At 39.2% G+C, this 22,574-nt stretch overlaps 1 protein-coding gene across 1 annotated transcript; it reads left to right on the top strand.

Annotated features, from left to right (window-relative positions):
• Positions 1-835: 835 nt before the first annotated feature.
• On the top strand, positions 836-15,876 carry LOC308413841 (cell adhesion molecule CEACAM5-like; the record flags this gene model as incomplete). Its single annotated transcript, XM_080908950.1, has 7 exons — positions 836-893; positions 2,263-2,622; positions 8,597-8,956; positions 10,229-10,579; positions 12,632-12,991; positions 14,298-14,651; positions 15,593-15,876. 7 exons carry the CDS (start codon positions 836-838, stop codon positions 15,874-15,876), a joined length of 2,127 nt encoding a protein of 708 aa, XP_080765076.1.
• Positions 15,877-22,574: the final 6,698 nt, after the last annotated feature.

Here is a 22,574-nt window from a genome sequence, read left to right as displayed (position 1 = left end):
TTGAGAAAACCTGAGTAACCTAGAACCCTCCACCCCCTTCATCCTGGCTTCTTTCATAAGGGTAATTGATACTTCTGAGGAATCACCTAGACGATGGGCATAGGTTACCAAAGATCAGAAAGAACATGGGCTCATCCAGCACAGCTCACACAGCACATGAAGCTGGAAAGATTCATTGAAACCCTCTGTAAGAAAAAGAAGCACAAAGTTCTTTCTAGGACACACATGTCACCTCTTCTTCAACACAAAATTTCACACACAATTGATATAGAACATTTCTCCTGAATCAGAAATTTGACTGGTAATAACACTGATAAATGATGGCTATTCACCTCTCAGCTGGTCCCTTTATGGCCCCCAGAGACATCTTTGTCACTCTTATGCTGGAAGGAAACCTCACCTTCCCAGAGCACCCAGGACACAGGGAAAACTGGGTGCTCAGATGAATCTCTGTGTCCAAAGGACACACAAGTATGCCAGAGACTCCCTCTTTGATGCCGACAGACTCAAGGCTGACAGGATTCAGCAGATGTCTGGGATCAGCTATTATTCTCTGAGGGCATGAGGATGTTTATCAGCTTTATTGCTCAGTGTGTTTCTTGGCGGTGAAACATAAAGGGAGAAAAGTTGAGAGGGATTCAGGACAGCACTGAGAGGGAAAGAAACAGAGCAGTGCTTCGGACAGACCCCACTACCCATAGTCCATTGAATTCTGAAAAGTGGTTCTTCCTTGGGAGATTTTCAGCTAAGAAGAAGGAAATTCAGAAGAACCTGGATGCTGTGCTGGAGCTGAAGTTCTTCTCCACAGAGGGAGAACAGCACAGCTAGAAGAAAGATGGACGTATCCTCTATGCTTCCCTGCAAGTGGTGTACCCACTGGCTCCTGCTCACAGGTAAAGGTAACCACTCTCTGATTGTGGAGGTGGGGAAACTAAGAAGTCATCTGGGATCTCCTAAAGAGGACAGGAACCTAATATGAGATTTAGGATTTTTGTTTGCAGCCATAGGGCAGAAGGTAAAGTGAGGGACAGAGGCTCAGCAGTCAGAAGCTCTCAGGAGACAGGAAGCGATGAGAAAAGTGAAAAACCCCAAACACTCACTATTCATAAGTCATGAGTCAGTCATAATGGCTGCCATATTCTGAAGATTGATATTCCCAATCATGACAGTGGGACTCTGCAAGTAGAAATAAAAAAGAATGGAGCAGTGAGATGGTTCAGTGTCTCTATATGTGACAACTGGATTCACTCTGTAACTCCTACATGGTAAATGGAGAAAACAGACTCCTAAAACCTCAACCCTGCCCTTCACACAGGTTCTGATAAATGTGCTTGTACATGTTACCACCATTAGATACGTTCTCCCACACATCACTGTTTCATAAACTAGCACATGTGCACAGTAAGACAGGTACCATCACAAAACACATATAAGAAAATGTAAAAAATAAATCAGATCAAACTTGAGTACAATTATTGCTGTTAATACCAAACCTGAAAACTACGTAACTGCCCATGAGCAGTTTCTTATTTCTTTCCCTCCCTCCTTCCCCCTCCCTCCCTCCCACCATCTCTCCATCTCCCCCTCCCTTCATCCCTTCCTCTTTTCTTGATTTCTTCCTTTCTTCCCTCCCTCCTTCTTTCTTAGATTTTTTTCTCCCCTTCATTCCCCCTCCATCCCTTCCACCCTTTTTTTCTTCCTTTTCCCCTCCCTTACTCCCTCCCCTCCCACCCCTTCTTCTTTCTTGTTTTCCTGTCTCCTTCCCTTCCTTTCCCTCCCTCCCTCCCTCCCTTTCCCTCTCTCCCTTTCATTGGTTTTGACTGGTGTCTGATACTTTTACAGGAATTGAACCTTCCAAAAATATTAGACTAATAGATCATTGCAGCTCCTTACAAAACTCTGAATACAGTGGACAAGAAACCTGACTGTCTTGGAGACGAGGTCACAGTTTCTATAGAACCACAAAGGGAACATAGAAAAAAGGTCAGAAAGTGAGGACGTTCCAAAGGACTAGGTCAGGGAAGCATGGACCCTTACACCAAGTGCTCTTTTAATGAGGAGGGATGTGGGGATACTACACAGCGAATCAGGCAGCACTTGAGCAAAGAATCCCAGAGAGAGTAAAGGGCATAGATGCTCTGAGGGAGTAAAGGTTATGGTATTGACCTTAATCAAGGAGGATGGTCACACCTCTACTCATATACACAAGCTAATTAATAAATATTGATTCAATATTGATTGTTTTTCTCTCTTCCTGTCTAGCCTCCCTTTTAACCTGCTGGCACCTGCCTACCACTGCCCAAATATCCATTGAATTAGTTCCTCCCCAAGTGGTTGAAGGAGAAAATGTTCTCATACGTATTAACAATCTACCAGAAAATCATACAACCTTAGCCTGGTTCAGAGGAATGAGGATTAAGAGCCCTCAAATTGGACAATATATATTGGCCACTAATGTTACTGTGCTGGGGCCTGGTCACAGTGGTAGAGAGATTTTGTACAGCAATGGATCTCTGCAGATCTACAATGTCACCCAGGATGATATAGGATTCTACAGCCTACGAATCATAAATAGACATGCCGAAATTCTATCAATAATATCCATATACCTCAACGTGTACTGTAAGTAATTCTTTGTAAATTCTGGGTGCTGGGTGGAGTCCATTTCATTAGACATACAAAGAAATATCAGACCTGCCTGTGGCTACCCCCTTCTTCATTCTGTCCTTATGTTGGAGATTAAAAAATTATTGCAGGACACACATGGTGTAGAATAAAGGCAATAGATCAGAATCATTCATGTGACTTCATCTTGCAGACAGGTAGACACATGGTGGTTAAATCAGCCAGGGATGTCATCATCTCTTCAGAAGTGCATAGTTGAGAAAGACCCATAATCAAAAAAGTTGGGTCTTTTTGTGAAAATCCTAGGGTTCTCACCAGAAATATGTCCTTGAGAAAGACCTCAGAGTGCGGTACACCTAGACCTTACATCTTTAATAATTCAAGAACTAAGAATGCAACCTTGTGGCAATTCATGATATTTAAAAATCATTATGTTTAATCTTTACACACCAAGAAAACATTGACTATCTCAATGTTACATTTTGTTTTAAGTGTATTTTATGCTCATTGTAACTAGGAAGTTTTCAATACATACTATCAAACCTTAAAAAAAGCAAGTACTAACAAAAATATATTCCTATAGTTTCATGCAAAAATGCTTATAAAATCTGTACATTTATCTCTGTTCATTATCATCATCTATGCATGATCAAAACAAAGGTATTCTTTTCATTTTTATAATTTAGGTTTGACTGAATGTCTACTGCCTCTCCTTTGTCAGGAGATCTCTCTTGTTCAAATCGATCTCTATTAATTTTGATGGTACCCCATTTTTAAATAGGATTGTTTGATTTTCTGGAGTCTAACTTCTTGTGTTCTTTGTATATATTGAATATTAGACCTTTATTAGATGTGAGATTAGGAAAAATCCTTTTCCAGTCTGTTGGTTGCCATTTTGTTTTGTTGATAATGTCCTTAGCCTTACAGAAAGTCTGCAATTTCATGAGGTGTCATTTATCAATTATCTTAGAGCATAGGCTATTGGTGTTCTGTTCAGGAAAATTTCCTCTCTGCCTATGTGTTCTAAGATTTTCCCCATTTTCTCTTCGAATAATTTCAGTGTACATGGTTTTATGTGAAGATCTTTGACCTACTTGCACTTGAGCTTTGTACAAGAAAATAAGAAAGAATCTATTTTCATTCTTCTGCATGCTGACTGCCAGTTGAGACAATACCATTTGTTGAAGAAGCTGTCCTTTTTTTACTGAATGTTTTTAGCTGTTTTTTGTCAAGTATCAAGTAACCATAGGTGTGAGGGTTCATTTCTGGGTCTTCAATTCTGTTGCCTATTTCTGTACTAAAACTAGACAGTTTTTAAACACAATTGCTTTGTAATATAGCTTGAGATCAGGAAGGTTGAGTCCCGCAGAAGATTTTTTGTTGTTGAGAATAGATTTCACTATTATAGTTTTTTGTTATTATAGATAAAGTTGAAAATTGCTCTTTTGAACTCTATGAAGAATTGAGTTGAAATTTTGATGGAGATTGCATTAAATCTGTATATTGCTTTTGGTAAGATAGCCATTTTTATAATGTTGATCCTTCCAATCCTTGAGCCTGGGAGATATTTACATCTTCTGAGAACTTCTCAAATTTCTTTCTTCAGAGATTTAAAGTTTTTGTCATACAGATCTTTCACTTGCTTAGTTAGGGTCACACTAAGGCATTTGATATTGTTTGTGATTATTGTGAAGGGCATGTTTCCCCTAATTACTTTTGCAGAATGTTTATTCTTTGAGTAGAGGAAGGCTACTAATTTGAGTTAATTTTATATCCAGCCATGTTGCTGAAGTTGTTTATCAGCTGTAAAAGTTCTCTGGTGAAATTTTTGGGGTCACTTAATATACTATCATATTATTTGCAAATGTGATATTTGACTTCTTCTTTGCTGATCTGTATCCCTTTGACTTCCTTTGTTGTCTAATTGCTCTGGCCAGGACTTCCAGTACTTTATTGAAAAGGTAGGAAGATAGTGAAAAGCCTTGTCTAGTTTCTGATTTTAGTGGGATTGCTTCGAGTTTCTCACCATTTAGTTTGATGTTGGCTACTGGGTTGCTGTATATTGCTTTTACTATTTTTAGGTATAGGCCTTGGATTCCTGCTCCTTCCAAGACTTTTAACATGAAGGGGTGTTGAATTTTGTCAAATGCTTTCTCAGTATCTAGTGAGATGATCATGTTTTTTTTTTCCTTTGAGTTTGTTTATATGGTGGATTATGTTGATGGATTTCTGTATATTAAACCATCCCTTAATTCCAGGGTTAAAGCCTACTTGATCATGGTGAATGATCATTTTTTTTTTAAGGTTGTAATTAAGTATTGTGGGTACATATACATACACATATGTATATATGTAACAATAATATAGGAAAAGAGGCTATTAATTTGAGGGGATAGGAGAGAAACTGGGCTGGGCTGTAGGGAGGAAAGCAGGATGTGATACAGTTCTATTTTAATTAAAATATATTCTTTTTATTCTTGAACTTTACACAGTCTGTTCACACAGGGTGTTTAGAGCTTTCTGGGGTTAGTATCCTATTATCAGTGACTGCATAGTATGCCTGTTCTTTTGTGACTGGGTTACCTCACTCAGGATGATATTCTCTAAATGCATCCATTTTCTTAAGAATTTCATAAAGTCATTGTTTCCCGATTTCTTTTTAGGTTTTCTATCTCCAGGGTTGTCTCTCTTTTGTGATTTCTTTATTGTATCTATCTCAAAATTTCAATTCCTTCACTTGTTTGGTTGTGTTTTCCTGTAGTTCATTGAGTGATTTCTCCTGGTTCTCCTGTAGTTGTTTAAGGGAGTTATACATGTGTTTCTGTGAGATCTCCATCATCACCATGAAGTATGCTCTTAAGTCTAAATCTTGTTTTTTCTGGTGTGTTGGTATATCCACTACTTGCCCTGGTGGGAGAACTGGATTCTGATGTTGCCAGGTTGTCTTGGTTTCCATTGCTTGTGTTCTTGTGCTTTTCACTTGCCATCTTGTTGTTAGTGACTGTAGGTGACCTCTTTGTTTCTGACTGGTGCTTGTCTCTCTTATGGGTCTGAAGGCTCTTGGCTCAGGAAGGAGATTGCTCCTGGGTGCTTGGCTTTTTGTGGGTAGGAAGTGAGTTCTGATGGCAGTGCCTCAGTTTTGTCTTTGTGGGCTCAGGTGTGAGAGCTTTACTGAGGCTGTTATGGGAGCTCAACCCTCTGGCCACATGTCCTCAGTCCTAATGGCAGAGACCCGGCTCTTTCTCTCGGCCCAAAAGGATCCTTTTCCAGAGAGCACCATTCTTCCTGCACTCTGAGAATTCCCGGTGCAATCTCCCCAGGCCTGTGGTCTAGGTGGAAGTATGCCTGTGCAGCTGTTTTGGGAGCTCAGCCTTCCACAGGCAGATTCTGAGTTTCTATGATAGAGCCTCAGCACTCTCTGTGGGCTGGAAAGGACCCTTTTCCCAAAAGCTCTGTGCTTCAAGAGAATTTCCGTTGTTCTCTTCCCGGATCCGTGCCTCAGGCTCACCATTGGTCCAGGTGAAAAATTGCCTGTGCAGCTGATCTGAGACCTCAGCCTTCCGAGGCCAGATCCTGAGTCCCAATGGCAGAAACCCGGCCTTCTCTGTCTGTTACTGTTCTTGATAACTCTTTTTAACATTTTCCTCTAAAGAATTATTTATCTTTTGGTTTGTTTCTGAGATTAGAGGAATGTTAATTTGTGTGTTTTTTTAATTGCTCTGGCAAATCCTGGCCCCATAAATGCATGGAACTATTAACCACACATGACTTTAATTTTTCTATTTGACCTCCTGTTTCTATCCCTAGAATCTGAATAGGCACCATTTCATTGTTCTATGTTCCTTGCTTCCTTTTTCCAATGTGTTAATCTTTGTAATTGAGGACCAATTTATAATATTGTTGTTGCCACGTGTTTCCAGCTTTGGGGAATAATTATGTTATGAGTTGCCCATGAATTTACTATCTGCTTCACATAAGGTGACTGTGTATCATATAATATAACTTATTTGAATATCCCCAAATGTAATGTTTATAGGATTCCATTTAATTTTTTTCATAAACATGGTGGTGTGCATTGTCTGCTGGTAGCTCTAAACAAGAACTGTACAAGTAACAGAATTAACTAAGTTTGTTTTTCCAATAACGTAGGGCCTCCCTCTTCAGTTTCACCATGAGGTGGTATGGTTGATTCTTGTCTAAATTTCTATATGTTTGAGTATTTTTTTTTATTTTTAACTTATAAATCATTGGCTATCAGGGATAAACTATGAATTAACAGACTAATAATAATTTGCCACTATGTCAATCTCAATTATTTTTCATTATCTATTTATATTTTTAAGGCATCTAAGGCAGTACTACATACAGTGTTGTAGAGCTTTGCATTTTGGTATTTTCTATCCTTAACTCTCTCCTTGAGAACTTTTCATGTGGTTTACCAAATTTGATGGCTTCTCAGTTTGTGTGCATCTGGTGGTTGTGGCATGCACTGGTGTGCCAAATGGTGCATTTTGACAAAGTCTCAAACATTCAATTTTACCAAAAAAGCCTCAGGATCCAGATGTGTGGGTGAAAGCCTGCTAACTAAGAGAAGAAGAGAAAGCACCTAGTTGACCTTCCTCCTCAGTTGACATTCCCCCAGTAGATAGTTATCTATACCTTCACAAAACCCTTTCAAACCAAATATGTCTCCCCTCTCCCTGTGAGTATGTATATCCATTTTCCTGACTCCTTCTTATTTTCTACATCTTTTTTTTAATGTTTACTCCTTGTCAACTGATTGCTTGTTCTGACTCTTAGCCTATGGTGGACTATACTTAGTCCTGTTTAAGATGAACAGAGAGCTGTTGGATTAAAGGTGAGGTTGAGCAGTACAACTAGAAAGAGGTTTTTCTAGTAAATAACAAGATCTCAGTGTTCACAGTATGCTCAAAATCCTACCACAGTGCATCAGTTTTCAGAAGCTCACTCTCATAAGTGAGGATGATCATGAGAATAAATCACTCGACTGTCTGAATTCTCCTAAGTAAGTCACAGACATGGGAGAAGTATCAGTGATTTTAGGAGAGAATTCACAGAACCAGACAGAGGCTCAGCATCAGGAAGCTCACAATAAAAAAGAAATGGTAAGATTGGGTGTGAGATTTTTCTTACACAAATTCGAACATTATCAAAAATCTCTGGAAACTGGTATTCTCCTCTCTGATTTACCAAACCAAAAATCAAGCAGGTGTTAGTCAGCTACATTGTTCAATGGACATAGGCATTTGCATTGTCTAATAATATGAGAATCAATGAAACAAAATGTCCTCTGATCTCAACATAGATACTATGTCCTGTACCTACCTACACACATTATGACACACCAATGCACATCTTCACACACAATGTAAATTGTAAATAAGTGTAAAAAGTCAAAACAGCTGAAAAAATGTAGCATGGTGTGCCTAAACTTACTAATATTTTAAATAAAACTAATAGCATACAGTATCCTATAACAAAATGGATTTATTCAGAGGTATATGATTATTTTCTAGGCTGAATTTACTTAAAAATTATACGTTAAATCACAGTTCACATGTGCCACTGTAATAGTTGACTAGCACAACAACAGGTAAAAAAGCTTGAAGTTGAAATCAGGTTTTGACTAGAATCACAAGAGAAAGAGAAGAACAGGAACAGAGTTAGAGAGTAAGATACAAGGTGGGTAGGGGAAAAGTTATGGGAGGCATCAACCCAATACAAATGTACACTGAATATTATAAGGTATATCAAGGGGGAGTGAGTCAAAGCCATGCTGACAGCTGAGTAGATAGTACATGCAGAGAAAAATAGAAGTGCAGAGACATATAGTAGAACAGAGAGACCCCCACACAATTAGTCTTAAAAAAGTGCATACCTGCTGAAGAAATAGGATCTCATCTTACCAAAGCCCATTCTGATTTATATGGATCTTTCTGTTTTCTTCTAGCATCTCTTTGGATATGTGAGCACTCTTCTCCCTATGACAAGCTCACAATTGAATCACTGCCACCCAACATTGCTGAAGGGGGAAGTGTTCTTCTGCAGGTTCACAATCTTCCAAAAAATCTTCTATCCCTTTTCTGGTACAAAGGGGTGATTGCAGTGAAGAAATTTGAGCTCATGAAATACATAAAAGCCACAAATTCAAGCATTCCAGGGCCTGCTCACAGTGGTCGAGAAACAATGTACAGCAATGGATCCCTGCTGCTCCAGGAATTCACACAGAATGATAGTGGATTCTACACTCTACGGACTATGAGTACAGATCTGACAGATGATGTAGCATATGTGCAACTCTACCCAGATGGTAGTATCTTTTCTGTGACTGTTTGGTGCAATGTGGAGCTTAGATACACAAAATTGTCATGCCTGCAATGTGCCTCCTTCCCCCATTACATTGTATTTCCATGTTTGGGTTTGGGTACTTAGTGCAGGACACTCATGGTGGAGATAAATAACCATTGATCAGAATTGCTTGTCTGACTCTTCCCTGTACCAAAGAAGTTATTGAAGGACAACAACTCAAGATGTCAGACTTTGACAAGCATCAGAGTTGTAGCCATATATATGAGGAAACGTACTACATTTTCAGAGAGAACTGAGTACTAGAAATCCCTGACCACAGTCATCTAACCCATGCTTGACCACAGTTGACCATATGGATCATTTTCCATGACATTACCCTTACTTTTCACACTGCTTAGAGATAATCAGGGTTTTAAGCCTTTCATGTCAAACTGGGGTATTTATTAGCTCCAAACAGCTGACTTCTTTAAATATAACCTAGGATCTCATGCAAGTAAATTTAGGAGTGCTGCATGCAGGCTTGCCCCTTAATGCTTGATGGGTGTTCTCTTTATCATCTTCCCAGTGGTGGATTGCCATCAACATTTCTTTAAACATTGTATACTACAGGTGAACCTTGTGGCATACTAAACTAAGGCTTTCACTTTCCAAACACACTAGCATGTCAAGATGAGTTAAGTCAGCCATTCTAGTAACTGAACTTTTGCTAATACCTGAACCTGGGAAGAAAATCAAACTACTCTTTGTCCACATTCATCCCAAATTCTGTGGGCTGCAGGGAAGATCAATCAGCAAATCTATTAGTTGCAATTAGTGGTTTGCTTTGGCTATAAAACACATTGAAACAAGTCAGAAAGAGTTTAGGTGAGGCATCATCTTAAACTTTAGCATGTATGAAGGTGACCAGTATCTGAGTTAAGTCAGACAGGAGGCAATCTTGTAAATAACAAGAGAGAGAGAGAGTAGGAGAGATGGAGATAGAGATGGAGTTAGATATAGAAATAGAGTGAGAGAGAAAGAGAGACATAGAGACACACACAGAGACAAAGAGACACAGAGAGACACACAGAGAGATGCACAGAGAGATTGTTCTAGAGAAATGATATGCTCAACATTCCTGAGAGAATGGAAGTCAAGTTGCTGACATCCAGCAAGTAGAATAGATATAAGTACACATGCAACTTTAGGATGAGTGACAATTCTATTTGCTGATGACACAGATTATCAACAATCATGCCCAATGATAATTTTTCTTTCTCTCTTTTTTGTCTAGCCTCCCTTTCTACTTGCTGTAAATCTTTCAAAGTCAACATTGAGCCAGTCCCTCAGAATGTTGCTGTTGGGAAAAGTGTTTTTTTCCAAGTTCATAATTTGCCGGAAGACTTTCAGGCATTTTCCTGGTACAAATCAGCATATAGGACAGATACACTCAAAATTGCAGATTACAGCAGAGCCTTGGATTCCACCATCTTGGGGACTGCATATAGAGGAAGAGAATTGGTATACACCAATGGATCCATGCTGATACTTGATGTCACCGAGAAGGATGCAGGACTGTACATGCTAGAAATTTTAGGCAAAGACTTCAAAATTTCAAGAGCCCATGTTCAACTCCATATAAATAGTAAGTGACTCTTGATGGCCTCCAGGTTCTGTACATGGCTTATCCTACATTCTACACTGAACTGTCTAGAAGGAGCTGGATTTACTCACTTTCCATAACATTTTTATACACAATGGAGTTTTTGCACTTATTTCAAGACACGATTAAATAAACTCTCTTTGATTTATGTCCCTGTTGGGGTTTGGACATTTAGTGTAAGTAAGATTCCCATGGTATAGAATAACTGCAAGTGACCAAAATGCTTCATTTGACTTCACCCTGCAGGTACCTAAATTCATGGTAGGTAATCATGAATATCACTACGATATTAGCCCCTGTCTACACTCTTGGGATTCTGTCCAGGAACCTGTAGTTGAGAAAGATCCTGACAGACAATGAGAACACCTATTTGATAAGACAATAGGATATTCCCCAGTTACTGAGCAAGTATAGCATAGGTATATTGCCCCAGCCCATTAACTAGCTCTCCTGATGAGCTTGCGTGGCTTAAACGAAAAGCATGTTTGCCATGGAGAGGGAAAAGTCATTAGACATCCTAACAAATGTTTGTTTTCTGGTGTTTAGATCAGGGAATTCTTTTCTGCAGATAAATGTCAACAAACAGGATATGGTGATCTCAATAGATTTCTAGGCATGAGCTGTAGTTTGTCCTGTCATCAACATGTGCACTGTCATGATACACAATCTTATTCCGAATAGGTTTCGTCTGATCCAAGAACTTACCTTTTAGCCATTTAGGATAGAATGTAAAGAGAAATGAGAAAAGGACCCTGGGCTGTACTGAGAGTAGACAGGCAGAGTTTTGAACTCAGATACATCCACAGTTCATGGGACTCTGAGAGATGTCTTGACCTGGGAGAAAGCTATGCTTAGAGAAAGAAAGTACAACACTACTCAGGAGCTGTAATGGAGCTGAAGTTTTACATAAGGAGGACACCATTTTGGCCTTCTTCAAAGGGTACAGCATCTGTCAGGAGCTCTGCTCACAGATGAGCAGGAGCATGGAAGTAGATCACTATACTCTGTACATTCTCCTAAGAGGCAAAAGGACCAGAGTCTTGGGGTTTTAGAAGAGAAAAAAAAAAGGGTCAGTCATCATCAGGAAGCTCAAAGTGATCATAAATTTTAAGGACTGGCATAAGATTTTTTAAATGCAAAGTTAATTACCATGGCAAGAATATTATGAAGACTAATGTTTTCAGGTTTGCCTTTTGTAACTAAATTTTTCTTGGTGTTGATTAGTGACATGTAATAATGGATATAGGCACTTGCTTCATTGACTTATGACATAAGAACTTATAAACACATTGTATCCTCTGATCTCCATTTATGTTCTTTGTCCTTCATCCATTCACACAGACTGAGATACAGCCTTGCCCAGGATTCACACACAAATATAATTTTTAAATAAGTTTAAAATGTAAATGCAATTGGAAAAATTTAGCATTGCATGCCCAAACCAGGAATCATGTAAATGTATGTGTGTGTGTACATATATATTTATGTATCTTTTATATATGTACATACACACATATGGATATAAAAGACCCTTCAACTTTATTCATTAATTCAGCCATTTTTATCCAGAGGTATTTAATTTTTCTTCTAGGTTGTATTTCCTTACAAAGTGTACAACATTTCCAAATTTTCATAATGTTCCAGACCCAATTGACTGGAAAAATGTTCACTAAAGAAAGGTTTAAACTGAGGTCAGGTGATTGGAACTAAACAGAAGACAACAACAACAACAACAACAACAACAAATTGTCAGGGTGTTAAGATACAGGGCATGTAGGAACAAAGGTTTGGGTACATCACCCCAACACCAATATTTGCTGAATGTTTGTATTGATCTGAGAATAGTGAGACAGACTGTGTTGACACTTGAGCAGGGAATACCATGCAGAGAAAATCACAAGCCATGGGACTAAAATACTAGAGAAAGATACTCACCTACACAGTTGGGCTTTACAATGAGCACTCTTCAGGACATGGACTCATCTTACCAAACAACAAAGGTAACGATTAATATGGTTCTCTCTTTGCATCTAGCCTCTCTTTCAAACTCCAAGGATTCAACTTCCACTGCCCATCTCAGTATTGAATCAGTGCCACCCAGCATTGCTGAAGGGGGAAGTGTTCTTCTGCAGGTTCACAATCTCCCCCAAAATCTTCTATCCATTTTCTGGTACAAAGGGGTGATTGCAGTGAAGAAATTTGAGCTCATGCAATACATAAAAGCCACAAGTTCAAGCATTCCCGGGCCTGCTCACAGTGGTCGAGAAACAGTGTTCAGCAATGGATCCCTGCTTCTCCAGGAAGTCACACAGAATGACAGTGGATTCTACACTCTACGGACTATGAGTACAGATCTGAAAGATGACATAGCACATGTGCAACTCTACCTGGACAGTAAGTGGTTCTCCGTGAGTATTTGGTGCTGGATTGAGCTTATACACACAGGGTTGTCATGCCTGTACTATGCCTCTTTTCCTCATTGTACTGTGTCCCCATGTTGGGATTTGAGCGCTTAGTGAAGAGCATACCTGGTGGAGTCAAATGGCCATTGATGGAAAGCAACTCATGCTTAAGATATTAAGATGTCAGAGTCTGCCAAGAATCAGAGCTGTAGCCATGTATGTGGGGAAACCATTGCATTCTCACAGAGAAGTGAGAACCACGAATCCATGACCCCAGTTGACCACTGAGTACCCAGGGGGTCACTTGCCAGGACACTACCATCACTTCTCTCAGTGCTTTCATGGAACTAGGGTTTTAGGCTGGAAATATCAACCTGGGTTATTTATGTACTTCAAGCATCAGATATCTGAAAATACAACATAGGATCTCATTCAAATATAATGAGTATTGCTTCATACTGGCTTGTTTCTTATGGATTGCTCAATGTGCTATGTTTCCTTTTTTGACCCTAGGACTGATAGCAAACGTGCATTGTCCTTTGTGCAGTGGTCTTCATCATGCAATATCAACATCCCATTAAACATTGTCTGCTACAGGGTTTCCCAGGCCAATTATGTTTTGGCATATTAAACTGAGGCTTCCATTTTTTCAAACGATTCTAGTTTGTTTCAACTTGACATAAAGCCAACCATTCAAATGTATAAACCTTTTATAATACCTGAGCTTGCCAATAAATCAGATTTCTTCTGCCCACTTTCAACCCATTTCATGGGCTGCAGGGCAGAGCAGTAAGAATTTGTAGTAGGGAAAGTTAGTTGTTTGTAACTATAAAGCAGATTGGAAGAAAAGTTACAAGTGTTCAGGGGAGGCATCATTTCAAACTTCAGTGGGTGAGAGTGGTCAGTGTTTGACTGAGGGCAGTGAGGAGGCAGTCATAGAGAAAACAAGAGAGAGAGAGATGGGGGAGGGAGAGAGAGAGGGAGAGGGAGAGGAGAGAGGAGATGGGAGAGGGGAGAGGGTAGAGGGGAGAGGGGAGAGGGAGAGGGAGAGGGAGAGGGGTAAGGAGGGAGGGGCATCGAGACAGTGACAGAGAGTCAGAGATTCTTGTAGAGGAGATGATACATTCAGTACCCCCGAGACAATTGATGTTATATTGCTGACCTCCATCAGGTAGGAGAGACCACCTATGCCTCCATATTTAGGCTGAGTGATCAATTCATCTGCTCAGGACACAGCTTGCTACATTTAATTCCAGACCAATGTTTTTCAACTGATAAATTTTTTTCTTTTCTTGTAGCCTCTACTTGCTGTAACCTTCTCACCTCCGACCAACTCAGAATTGAACCAGTGCCTCGCAATGTCGCTGTAGGAAAATGTGTTCTTCTCTTAGTTTATAATGTTCCAGAAGACTTCCAGACACTTTCCTGGTACAAGTCGGTGTACAGGACAGATAAATTTAAAATTGCAGAATATAGCAAAGCCACAGAATCCACTCTCTGGGGGCTTGCACGCAGCAGAAAAGAGATGGTGTACATGAATGGTTCCCTGCTGATCCAGAATGTCACTGAGAATGATGCCGGATTGTATATGTTAGAAATTTTACACAAGGACTTAAAAATGGAGAAAGCCTACGTGCAAGTCCATGTAAATAGTAAGTTACTCTCACTGGCCTCTAACTGTTTTGCATGGCTTATTCTGCTTTATATGCTGGACTGACTGGAAAGTGCTGGACCCACTTTCCCATTACATTTTCTCCCCACATTGGGGTTTAGGCACTTACTCTGGACACACATTCATTAGACAAACTACAGTAGACCAAAAATCTCTCACCAGTATCTTCTTGCAGAGAGAAGAACATGTGCTGGATAACTCATTACTAGTATATCAGACCCAACACAGATTCTTGGGGTTCTCACCATATACCTGGCTCTAAGACAGACTATGTGGGGCTTGGCCAGACCCTGGTTGAAAAAGACATTGGCTCCTCACAAAGCCCACCAGGATGATCTTGCTCCAAGCTCTGTTCATGCTTCATCTCCAGGTGCCACTCAGAAACTTTTTGTCAACACTTTGTTGGATTTTCTGTTAGAGCTTACAGAAAACATGTTTATACTGATTGCCTGAGTTTCATAGATCATAAAACCAGATACATACTGCAGGTCATCTGGACCATCTCCTTCTTCTGAATCACATTGTACATGTTCCTGGAACATTAACCATTTATTGTGTTGTGCTTATGAGACTTCTCAGGAAGGTCAGTGTCCCCAAGGGCAGAAGCAATGGAGACAGTTAAGCCACACTGCTACTAGTTCTTAGGATTCCAGCATAGGAAATATTTTTCTGTAGGTATTATATACTTCTGGTTTGAGCAGCTACTTCATTTTAAGATCTAGAAATTGATCATAACTAAGCTCGGTGTGTGAATCAGGGACACACAGCCCACGGATGATAAATTCAAAACACAAAGTATGTCTATAGTAACAGCCCCAATTTTTCCTCCCTGGAAGCTTTACTACATGTGAGCTATAGAAGGAATTGTTGAGCTTTCTGAAGGACTACTGTCATTTTGTTTCCACTTCTGTTTCTTCACAGGTCCTGTTTCATGGCCCTTCATGCGAGTGACTGACACCACAGTCAGAGTACAGGGCTCAGTGGTCTTCACTTGCTTCTCAGCTGACCCTGGAATCTCCATCCGTTGGCTCTTCAAAAAGCAGAGTCTGCGGCTCACAGAGAGGATGACCCTTTCCCCGTCAAAGTGCCGACTCAGCATAGATCCCGTCAGGAGGGAGGATGCTGGGGAGTATCAATGTGAGGTCTCCAACCCAGTCAGTTCAAAGACCAGTCTCCCAGTCAGTCTGGCTGTGATGGAAGAGTGACCTCTCTCCTCTTGTCCTATAGCAGTGTGGAGTAATATTCTTATTAATGGGGTGCAAAATGGAGATAAATTATGTGGTAAAATTGTCAGTTACCACTCATGTACTGCTTTCACAGTTACTCTTACCTATAGTCCTGTCACAACCATGTGTAGAACAGGCCATGATTTAATGTAACTCTGTTTTCCAAAGCAAATTAAAGACACCAATATAATAAACACAACCAAATTGAGTTTAAGAGCTTATGTTGTGGATCAAATATATAGCTTTTTTAATTTTAATTTTTAATTTTTATGTTTTTAGAATCCAGGAAGACTAATTTTAGGAGCCTCAAGCTTTCAAATGTTCTGGATTCCCTGTTAAATGGTGCAGTGTTATCATGGAGACAGACATCTCTTCATATGCTCAAATAGTTTCCTCTAATATCAATTCTACCTGAACATGTCTTCCATGGGAAATGAGGAAGAGTACCAGGGGAAGGGATTGCCCATAGTTCACTGTACACATAGGTGGTTTCTAAATAATTTCAACCAACAATTTGTATGATAGCCAGATGTAAAATCTTTAGTATAATGGCCCACTTACTGTTTTAATCCTGAAACCGACTTTCATAATCATATCTCATAATGATATATCAATTATATATCATCTCTTATCTTACATATCATATCTCATATCATATATCACATATTATATATCATATATATGTTGCAAAGCTTGCCCAATTCACATTGCTACTTCATTCTTAGATTCATGATTCATCCTTAGGTGGCCAGTGGCTTATCATGAATCAACTAGGCTCAGTGACCCAAGTTGTGGCTTAACTATTCCACTGAGCTGAAAGTCATGGCTCACTGGGATTCTGTTTTTGTTCAACCATTGAGTCTTGAGGACCATCTATGAGTCTTCCTAGAGAAGCACAATTGGAACTCCCATCACCACCTATCTGTAGGGTAGCCTTAGACAGCAAAGCCTTAGAGGGAACTTACATATGCTGAGCAGAGGAGGTTAGTACAACTAGAGGAACACAGAACTCTGGGCTGCATGGCCATCTTAGGTATGTCTACCATCAAGCCCTGTAGCTCCACTCACATGTAAGAATGACTTGGTTTTGTTGTTGTTGTTGTTGTTTTATATAACACACCATCTCTGAGCACTCAGATATGCCTGCATCTTTCAGAGATTCACCTTCCCAGTGATATGACAATACTAGTGGAAAGTCACTTGCAAGGATCAAAGGTCCAACGCCTTTTGTGTTGTCTGCACAGCACTGCTACACACAACCAAAGGCAAAAAAAAAATCCAGCTCCAAGGTGGATGGGAATTTGTGGAACTAAAACACAAACCCAAGACTCACTTTATAACCTAGTCTATGGTGGATAAGTGGTTAGAGTCTCTCAGAAGTTGTCAGGGTGAAATTGTCTAAAGTCAACAGGAATATCCCTTAATCAATGTTATGAGAGTTCACACAGTATCCTTTTAGCATTATATATGGAACTTCATGAGAATAAAACAATGTGAAACAGTTACATGTTTCTGAGGGTTACATGTAAATAACTTGTATTCCATAGATATCCAGATACAGATTACTTAGTTCCTTTTTGTTTTGTAACACAGAACCACCAATATAAACATCCAGGTTGGCCATGTTTTCCTGTGTTAGTCCCAGAATATCTAGTCAGATACAGTCTGGAGCAAAAAATGGCACAGAGCGTCTTCTGTCTAATGAATCTTAGGGTTACTACATGTGATAAAGAAAAATAGCATCCCAGACTCAGGCTCAGTTAACACATATGAGTTTACTTGAAAGTTTTTAAAACATATAATATGCTGGCATTGGGCTTGGCACACAGGTACCTTACAAATTCACTATACTTCTAGCCTTGATTAGGTAGTAATTAGTGGAAAACTACATGGCTCTCAGAACTACTATGGCCTTCTAAAGACTTGGAAACCATCTCTCCCAATCTTCATCCAGACAACTTTTAGTTACTTTTTGGTTGCTATAATAAAACACCATGACTAAGGCAACTTATAGAGAAAGCAACTTATTTGGGTTTATGGTCCTTCATGGCATTGAATCATGACATCAAGGTGTCAGTATTGTGGTAGGAGCAAGAAGCTGAGAACAAAGCAAAGAGATAGAATAGGAAATGATTCACAGCTTGCCTCAACAATGATCTGACTGCAGAGGCTCTGAAATCTCATTCAAGGCCACCTGTTCATATGCTTGGGACTATGAGAGATGTTTTTCATTGAAACCATCATAAGGAAAAAACTTCTGACTATTTCTATGCAGCTTCTAGCTGACTTGCCCACTATAGCTGCATCATCAAAGGGAAATCTCATCTAGACCCTCCAAAATTTCTATCTCCAATGCCATTTCTTTTTTTCTTGGTTATTTTATTATTTTACATTTCAAATGTTGTCCCCTTTCAAGGTTTCCAATCCATAAACTCTGCATACCATGCCTCTTTGCCTGTATGAGGATGCTCCTCCACCCACATGCTCACTTCTGCTTCACCCCTCTAGTATCCCCCTACACTGGGACATCACGCTTCCACAGGACCAAGGGGCTCCCCTTCCACTCAAACAAAATGAAGCAATCAAATGCTACATGTGTAGATGGATTCAAGGTTTCCTCCATGTATATACTCGTTGGTTGGTAGTTTAGTCCCTGGGAGCTCTGGGTGTTCAGGTTGGTTGATATTCTTGTTCTTCCTATGGAGTTGCAAACACCTTCAGCTCCTTCAGTCCTTGCCCTATCTCTTACATTAGGGTCCCTGGGCTTATTCTGATGGCTACCTGTGAGTATTTGCATCTGTATTAGACAAGTGCCAGCAGAGCCTCTCAGGGGATAGCTATACCAAACTCTGGTCAGCAAGTGCTTCTTGGCATTAGCAACAGTGCTTGGGTTTGGTGTCTGCAAAGGGGATTGATCCCTAGGTGGGACATTCTCTGGATGGCCTTTCTTTTATCTCTGCTCTTTGTCCCTGCATTTAGTTTAGACAGGAAAAAATTCTGGATTAACAATTTGAGATAGGTAGGTAATCTCTTTCTTCAAATGGGGGCCATGCCTATCTACTAGAGGTAGTATATACAGGTTTTATATCACCTTTGTTGGTTATTTCAGCTAATTTAATTCCTGTTGGGTTTTGGGAACCTCTCACTTTCTTGGCATCTTGGACTTTCTAGTGGCTACCACTGTTATTCATTCTCTACTGCTACATATTTTTATTCGATTTTCTGACTCTCTTTACTTCTCTTCTGTTTCTTGCTTCCCTGGCATCTGGGACTTGCTGGTAGCTACCCCAGCTTGCCATTCCCCATTGCTACACGCCAGTTTGAATTCCAGATTCTCTGTATATCATCTCCATCTCTTCCCATACCTGATCCTGCCCTTTTCTATCCATCTCCTATCTCTTTTCATTTCTGAATCTGTTAATTTGGATACTGTCACCACTGTCACTGTGCCTTCTAGTTAGTTTGGCTGTTTATCTTTTTGATTTTCGTAAAGAATCAGCTCTTAGTTTTGCCAATTCATTTTATAATTCTTTTTGTTTCTACTTGGTTGATTTCAGCCCCGAGTTTTATTATTTCCTGCTGTCTACTGCTCTTGGGTATATTTTGTTCTTTTTATTCTAGAGCTTCCAGGTGTGCTACCAAACTTCTAGTGTGTGATCTCTCTAATTTTTTATGAAGGCACTCAGAGCTATGAGTTTTCCTCTTATCATGGCTTTCACTGTGTTCTGTAAGTTTGGGTATGCTGTGTCCTCATTTTCAGCAAATTCTAAATGTCTTTTATTTCTTTCTTTGTTTCTTTCTTTGTTTCTCTTTCTTTCTTTCTTTGTTTCTTTGTTTCTCTCTCTCTCTTTCTTTGTTTCTTTCTTTGTTTCTTTGTTTCTTTCTTTTCTTTCTTTTCTTTCTTTCTTTCTTTCTTTCTTTCTTTCCTTCTTTCTTTCTTTCTTTTTTCTTTCTTCTCTTACCAGCTTATCACTCAGTAGAGAGTTGTTCAGCTTCCACCTTCCATGTGTAATTGAATTTTCTTTGTTTCTTTTTGTTATATAAGACCAGCCTTTGTCTGTGGTGGTATGATAGAATGCATGGGATTAATTTAGTCTTCTTGTGCCCGCTAAGGCCTGTTTTGTGTCCAATTATATAGTCAATTTTGAAAAAGGTAACGTAAGTTGCTGAGTAAAAGGTATATTCTTTTGTTTTGGTGTGAAATGTTCTGTAGATATCTGCTAAGTACATTTGGTTCATAACTTCTGTTAATCTCACTGTGTCTCTGTTTAGGTTCTTTTCCCCATGATATGTCCATTCATAAGAATGGGATGTTGCACTCTCCCACTATTACTGTGTAAAATTTAATATATGTTTTGAGCTTCAGTAAAGTTTCTTTATGAATGGGGTGCCTTTCATTTGGGGCATGTTCAGAATTGAGAGTCCATCTTGGTGGATTTTTCTCTTTGATGAGTATTATGTGCCTTTTCCCATGTTATTTGATAACTTTTGGTTGAAAGTCTATTTTATTGATTACTAGAATGACTACTCCAGCTTGTTTCTTGAGACCATTTGCTTAGAAAAAATTTTCCAGCCTTTTACTCTGAAGTAGTGTTTCTTTGTCACTGAGATACATTTCCTGTATGAAACAAAATGCTGCATCCTATTTACTTATACACTGTTTCCCTATGTCTTTTTATTGGGGAATTGAGTTCATTGATGTTGAGAGATATTAAGGCCAAAATTGTTGATTCCTGTTATTTTTTTGTTGTTAAATGTGTAATTATGTTTGTGTGGTTCTCTTCTCTTGGGTTTGTTGTGAGAAGTTTAATTAGTTGCTTCTTCTTGGCTACAGTTTCTATCCCTATTTTGGAATTTTCCTTTATTATCCCTTTTAAGGCTGGATTAGAGGAAGGATATTTCTCAAATTTTGTTTTTTTCATAGAATATCTTTGCATCTCTATCTATGTTAATTGAGAGTTTTGCTGGGTATAATAGCCTGGAATGGCATTTTTCTTCTCTTAGAGTCTGTATGACATCTTCTTCAGATCTTCTGCTATTTAGAATCTCTAGAAATCTGGTGTAATTTTGATATATTCGCCTTTAAATGTTACTTGACCTTTTCAATATTACTGTTTTTAATATTCTTTCTCTGTTTTGTGCATTGGTGTTTTGATTTTTATGTGAGCAATTTCTTTTCTGGCCCAATCTATTTGACTTTTTGTAGGCTTCTTGTACATTTATAAAGGTCATCTCTGTCTTCAAGTCGGGGAAGTTTTCTTTATAATTTTGTTGAAGATGTTTACTGACTTTTTGAGTTGAGAATCTTCTATTTCTTCTATAGCTGTTATTCTTAGATGTGGTCATTTCATTGTGTCTTGGATTTCTTAGATGTTTTGGGTTAGGAGATTTTTATGCTTTGTGTTTTCTTTGATTGTTATGAAATATCTTCTAAGATTTCTTCTATGCCTGGGTTCCTCTCTTCTATCTCTTGTATTCTGTTGGTGATGCTTGCATCTGTGACTCCTGATCTCTTTCCTATGGTTTCTATCTCCAAGTTTGTCTTTCTTTGTGATATATTTATTGTCTCTATTTCTATTTTAGATCCTGGATGGCTTTGTTCAATTCCTTCACCTGTTTGATTGTACTTTTTCCTGTATTTCTTTAATTTGTGTGTTTCCTCTTTAAGATTTTTTTTTTACTCATTTACCTGTGTTCTCCTTTATTATTTTAGGGGTATTTTGAAATGTCATTATTAAAGTCCTCTATTATCTTCATGAGATTTGATTTTAATTCAGAGTTTTGCTTTTCAGATGTGTTGGGGGCTATTCAGGGCTTGCTGTGATGAGAGAACTGGGTTTTGATGTTGCCAAGTAGTTGGTTTCTGTTGCTTATGTTCTTGTTCTTGCCTTTCACCATCTGGTTACTTTTTCTGTTAACTGGCTTTAATATCTATAACTTGTGCCTCCTGTGAGCCTGGTTATGTTGGGTCTCCATTGGCCAGGCTGTATCTCGGTATGGGAGGCAGTCTGGAGTGCCTGATCTTGAAGCCTAACTGTGTCAGAATTCTTTGGCATCAAGCTGTCACTGGGTGTGGATATGGTGGTCTGGTGGGCTGGAGTACAGGATCTGCTTCCAGGCATAGATGTTAACTGGAAGGATTGTGTGCCTTTGGCTAGGCAGAAGTGACTGAGTCCCTTGGGCTCCAGGGAATTCCAATTAGGTCACATATTGGGGCAGTAGTCGTGGCCTTACCTATGAGCCTGCAGGTGTCAGAATCACTGGGGGTCAAGCTATCTGTTGGTGGAGATGACATAGGGGGTGATGGAATACAGGATCTACTCTCAAATATTATTTCTAATTATCAGATACAATATACAGCTTTGTCACTGGTCTCATTGGTACTACATCCACAAAAATCAAAGTCCTACCTAATTGGAACCCTAAACTGAAACAACATGCCTTGTGGTGAGATATTTTGGTTTTCTGAAAAGATACTATAGTTCCTAGCATTGTCCCTGGGTATCAGGAAAATGTAAAGTTCCCAACTTGAAATTTCACTCTCAAATGTTAGAATGATTTTCTTGTACACTGTGGCCACTTGAAAAGGTACAGCTTCTAGGAATTGGGACAGTTGTTTCAGGTAAAAAAGAAAAGCTAAAATGGATTAAATGTACATAATCAGAAGATTAGGTAGG

Source organism: Micromys minutus (genome assembly GCF_963924665.1).
Source record: "Micromys minutus genome assembly, chromosome: 32".
Lineage (NCBI taxonomy): Eukaryota > Metazoa > Chordata > Mammalia > Rodentia > Muridae > Micromys > Micromys minutus.
Note: the sequence above shows the minus strand (reverse complement) of the source record. Positions and strands in the feature narration are given on the sequence as shown.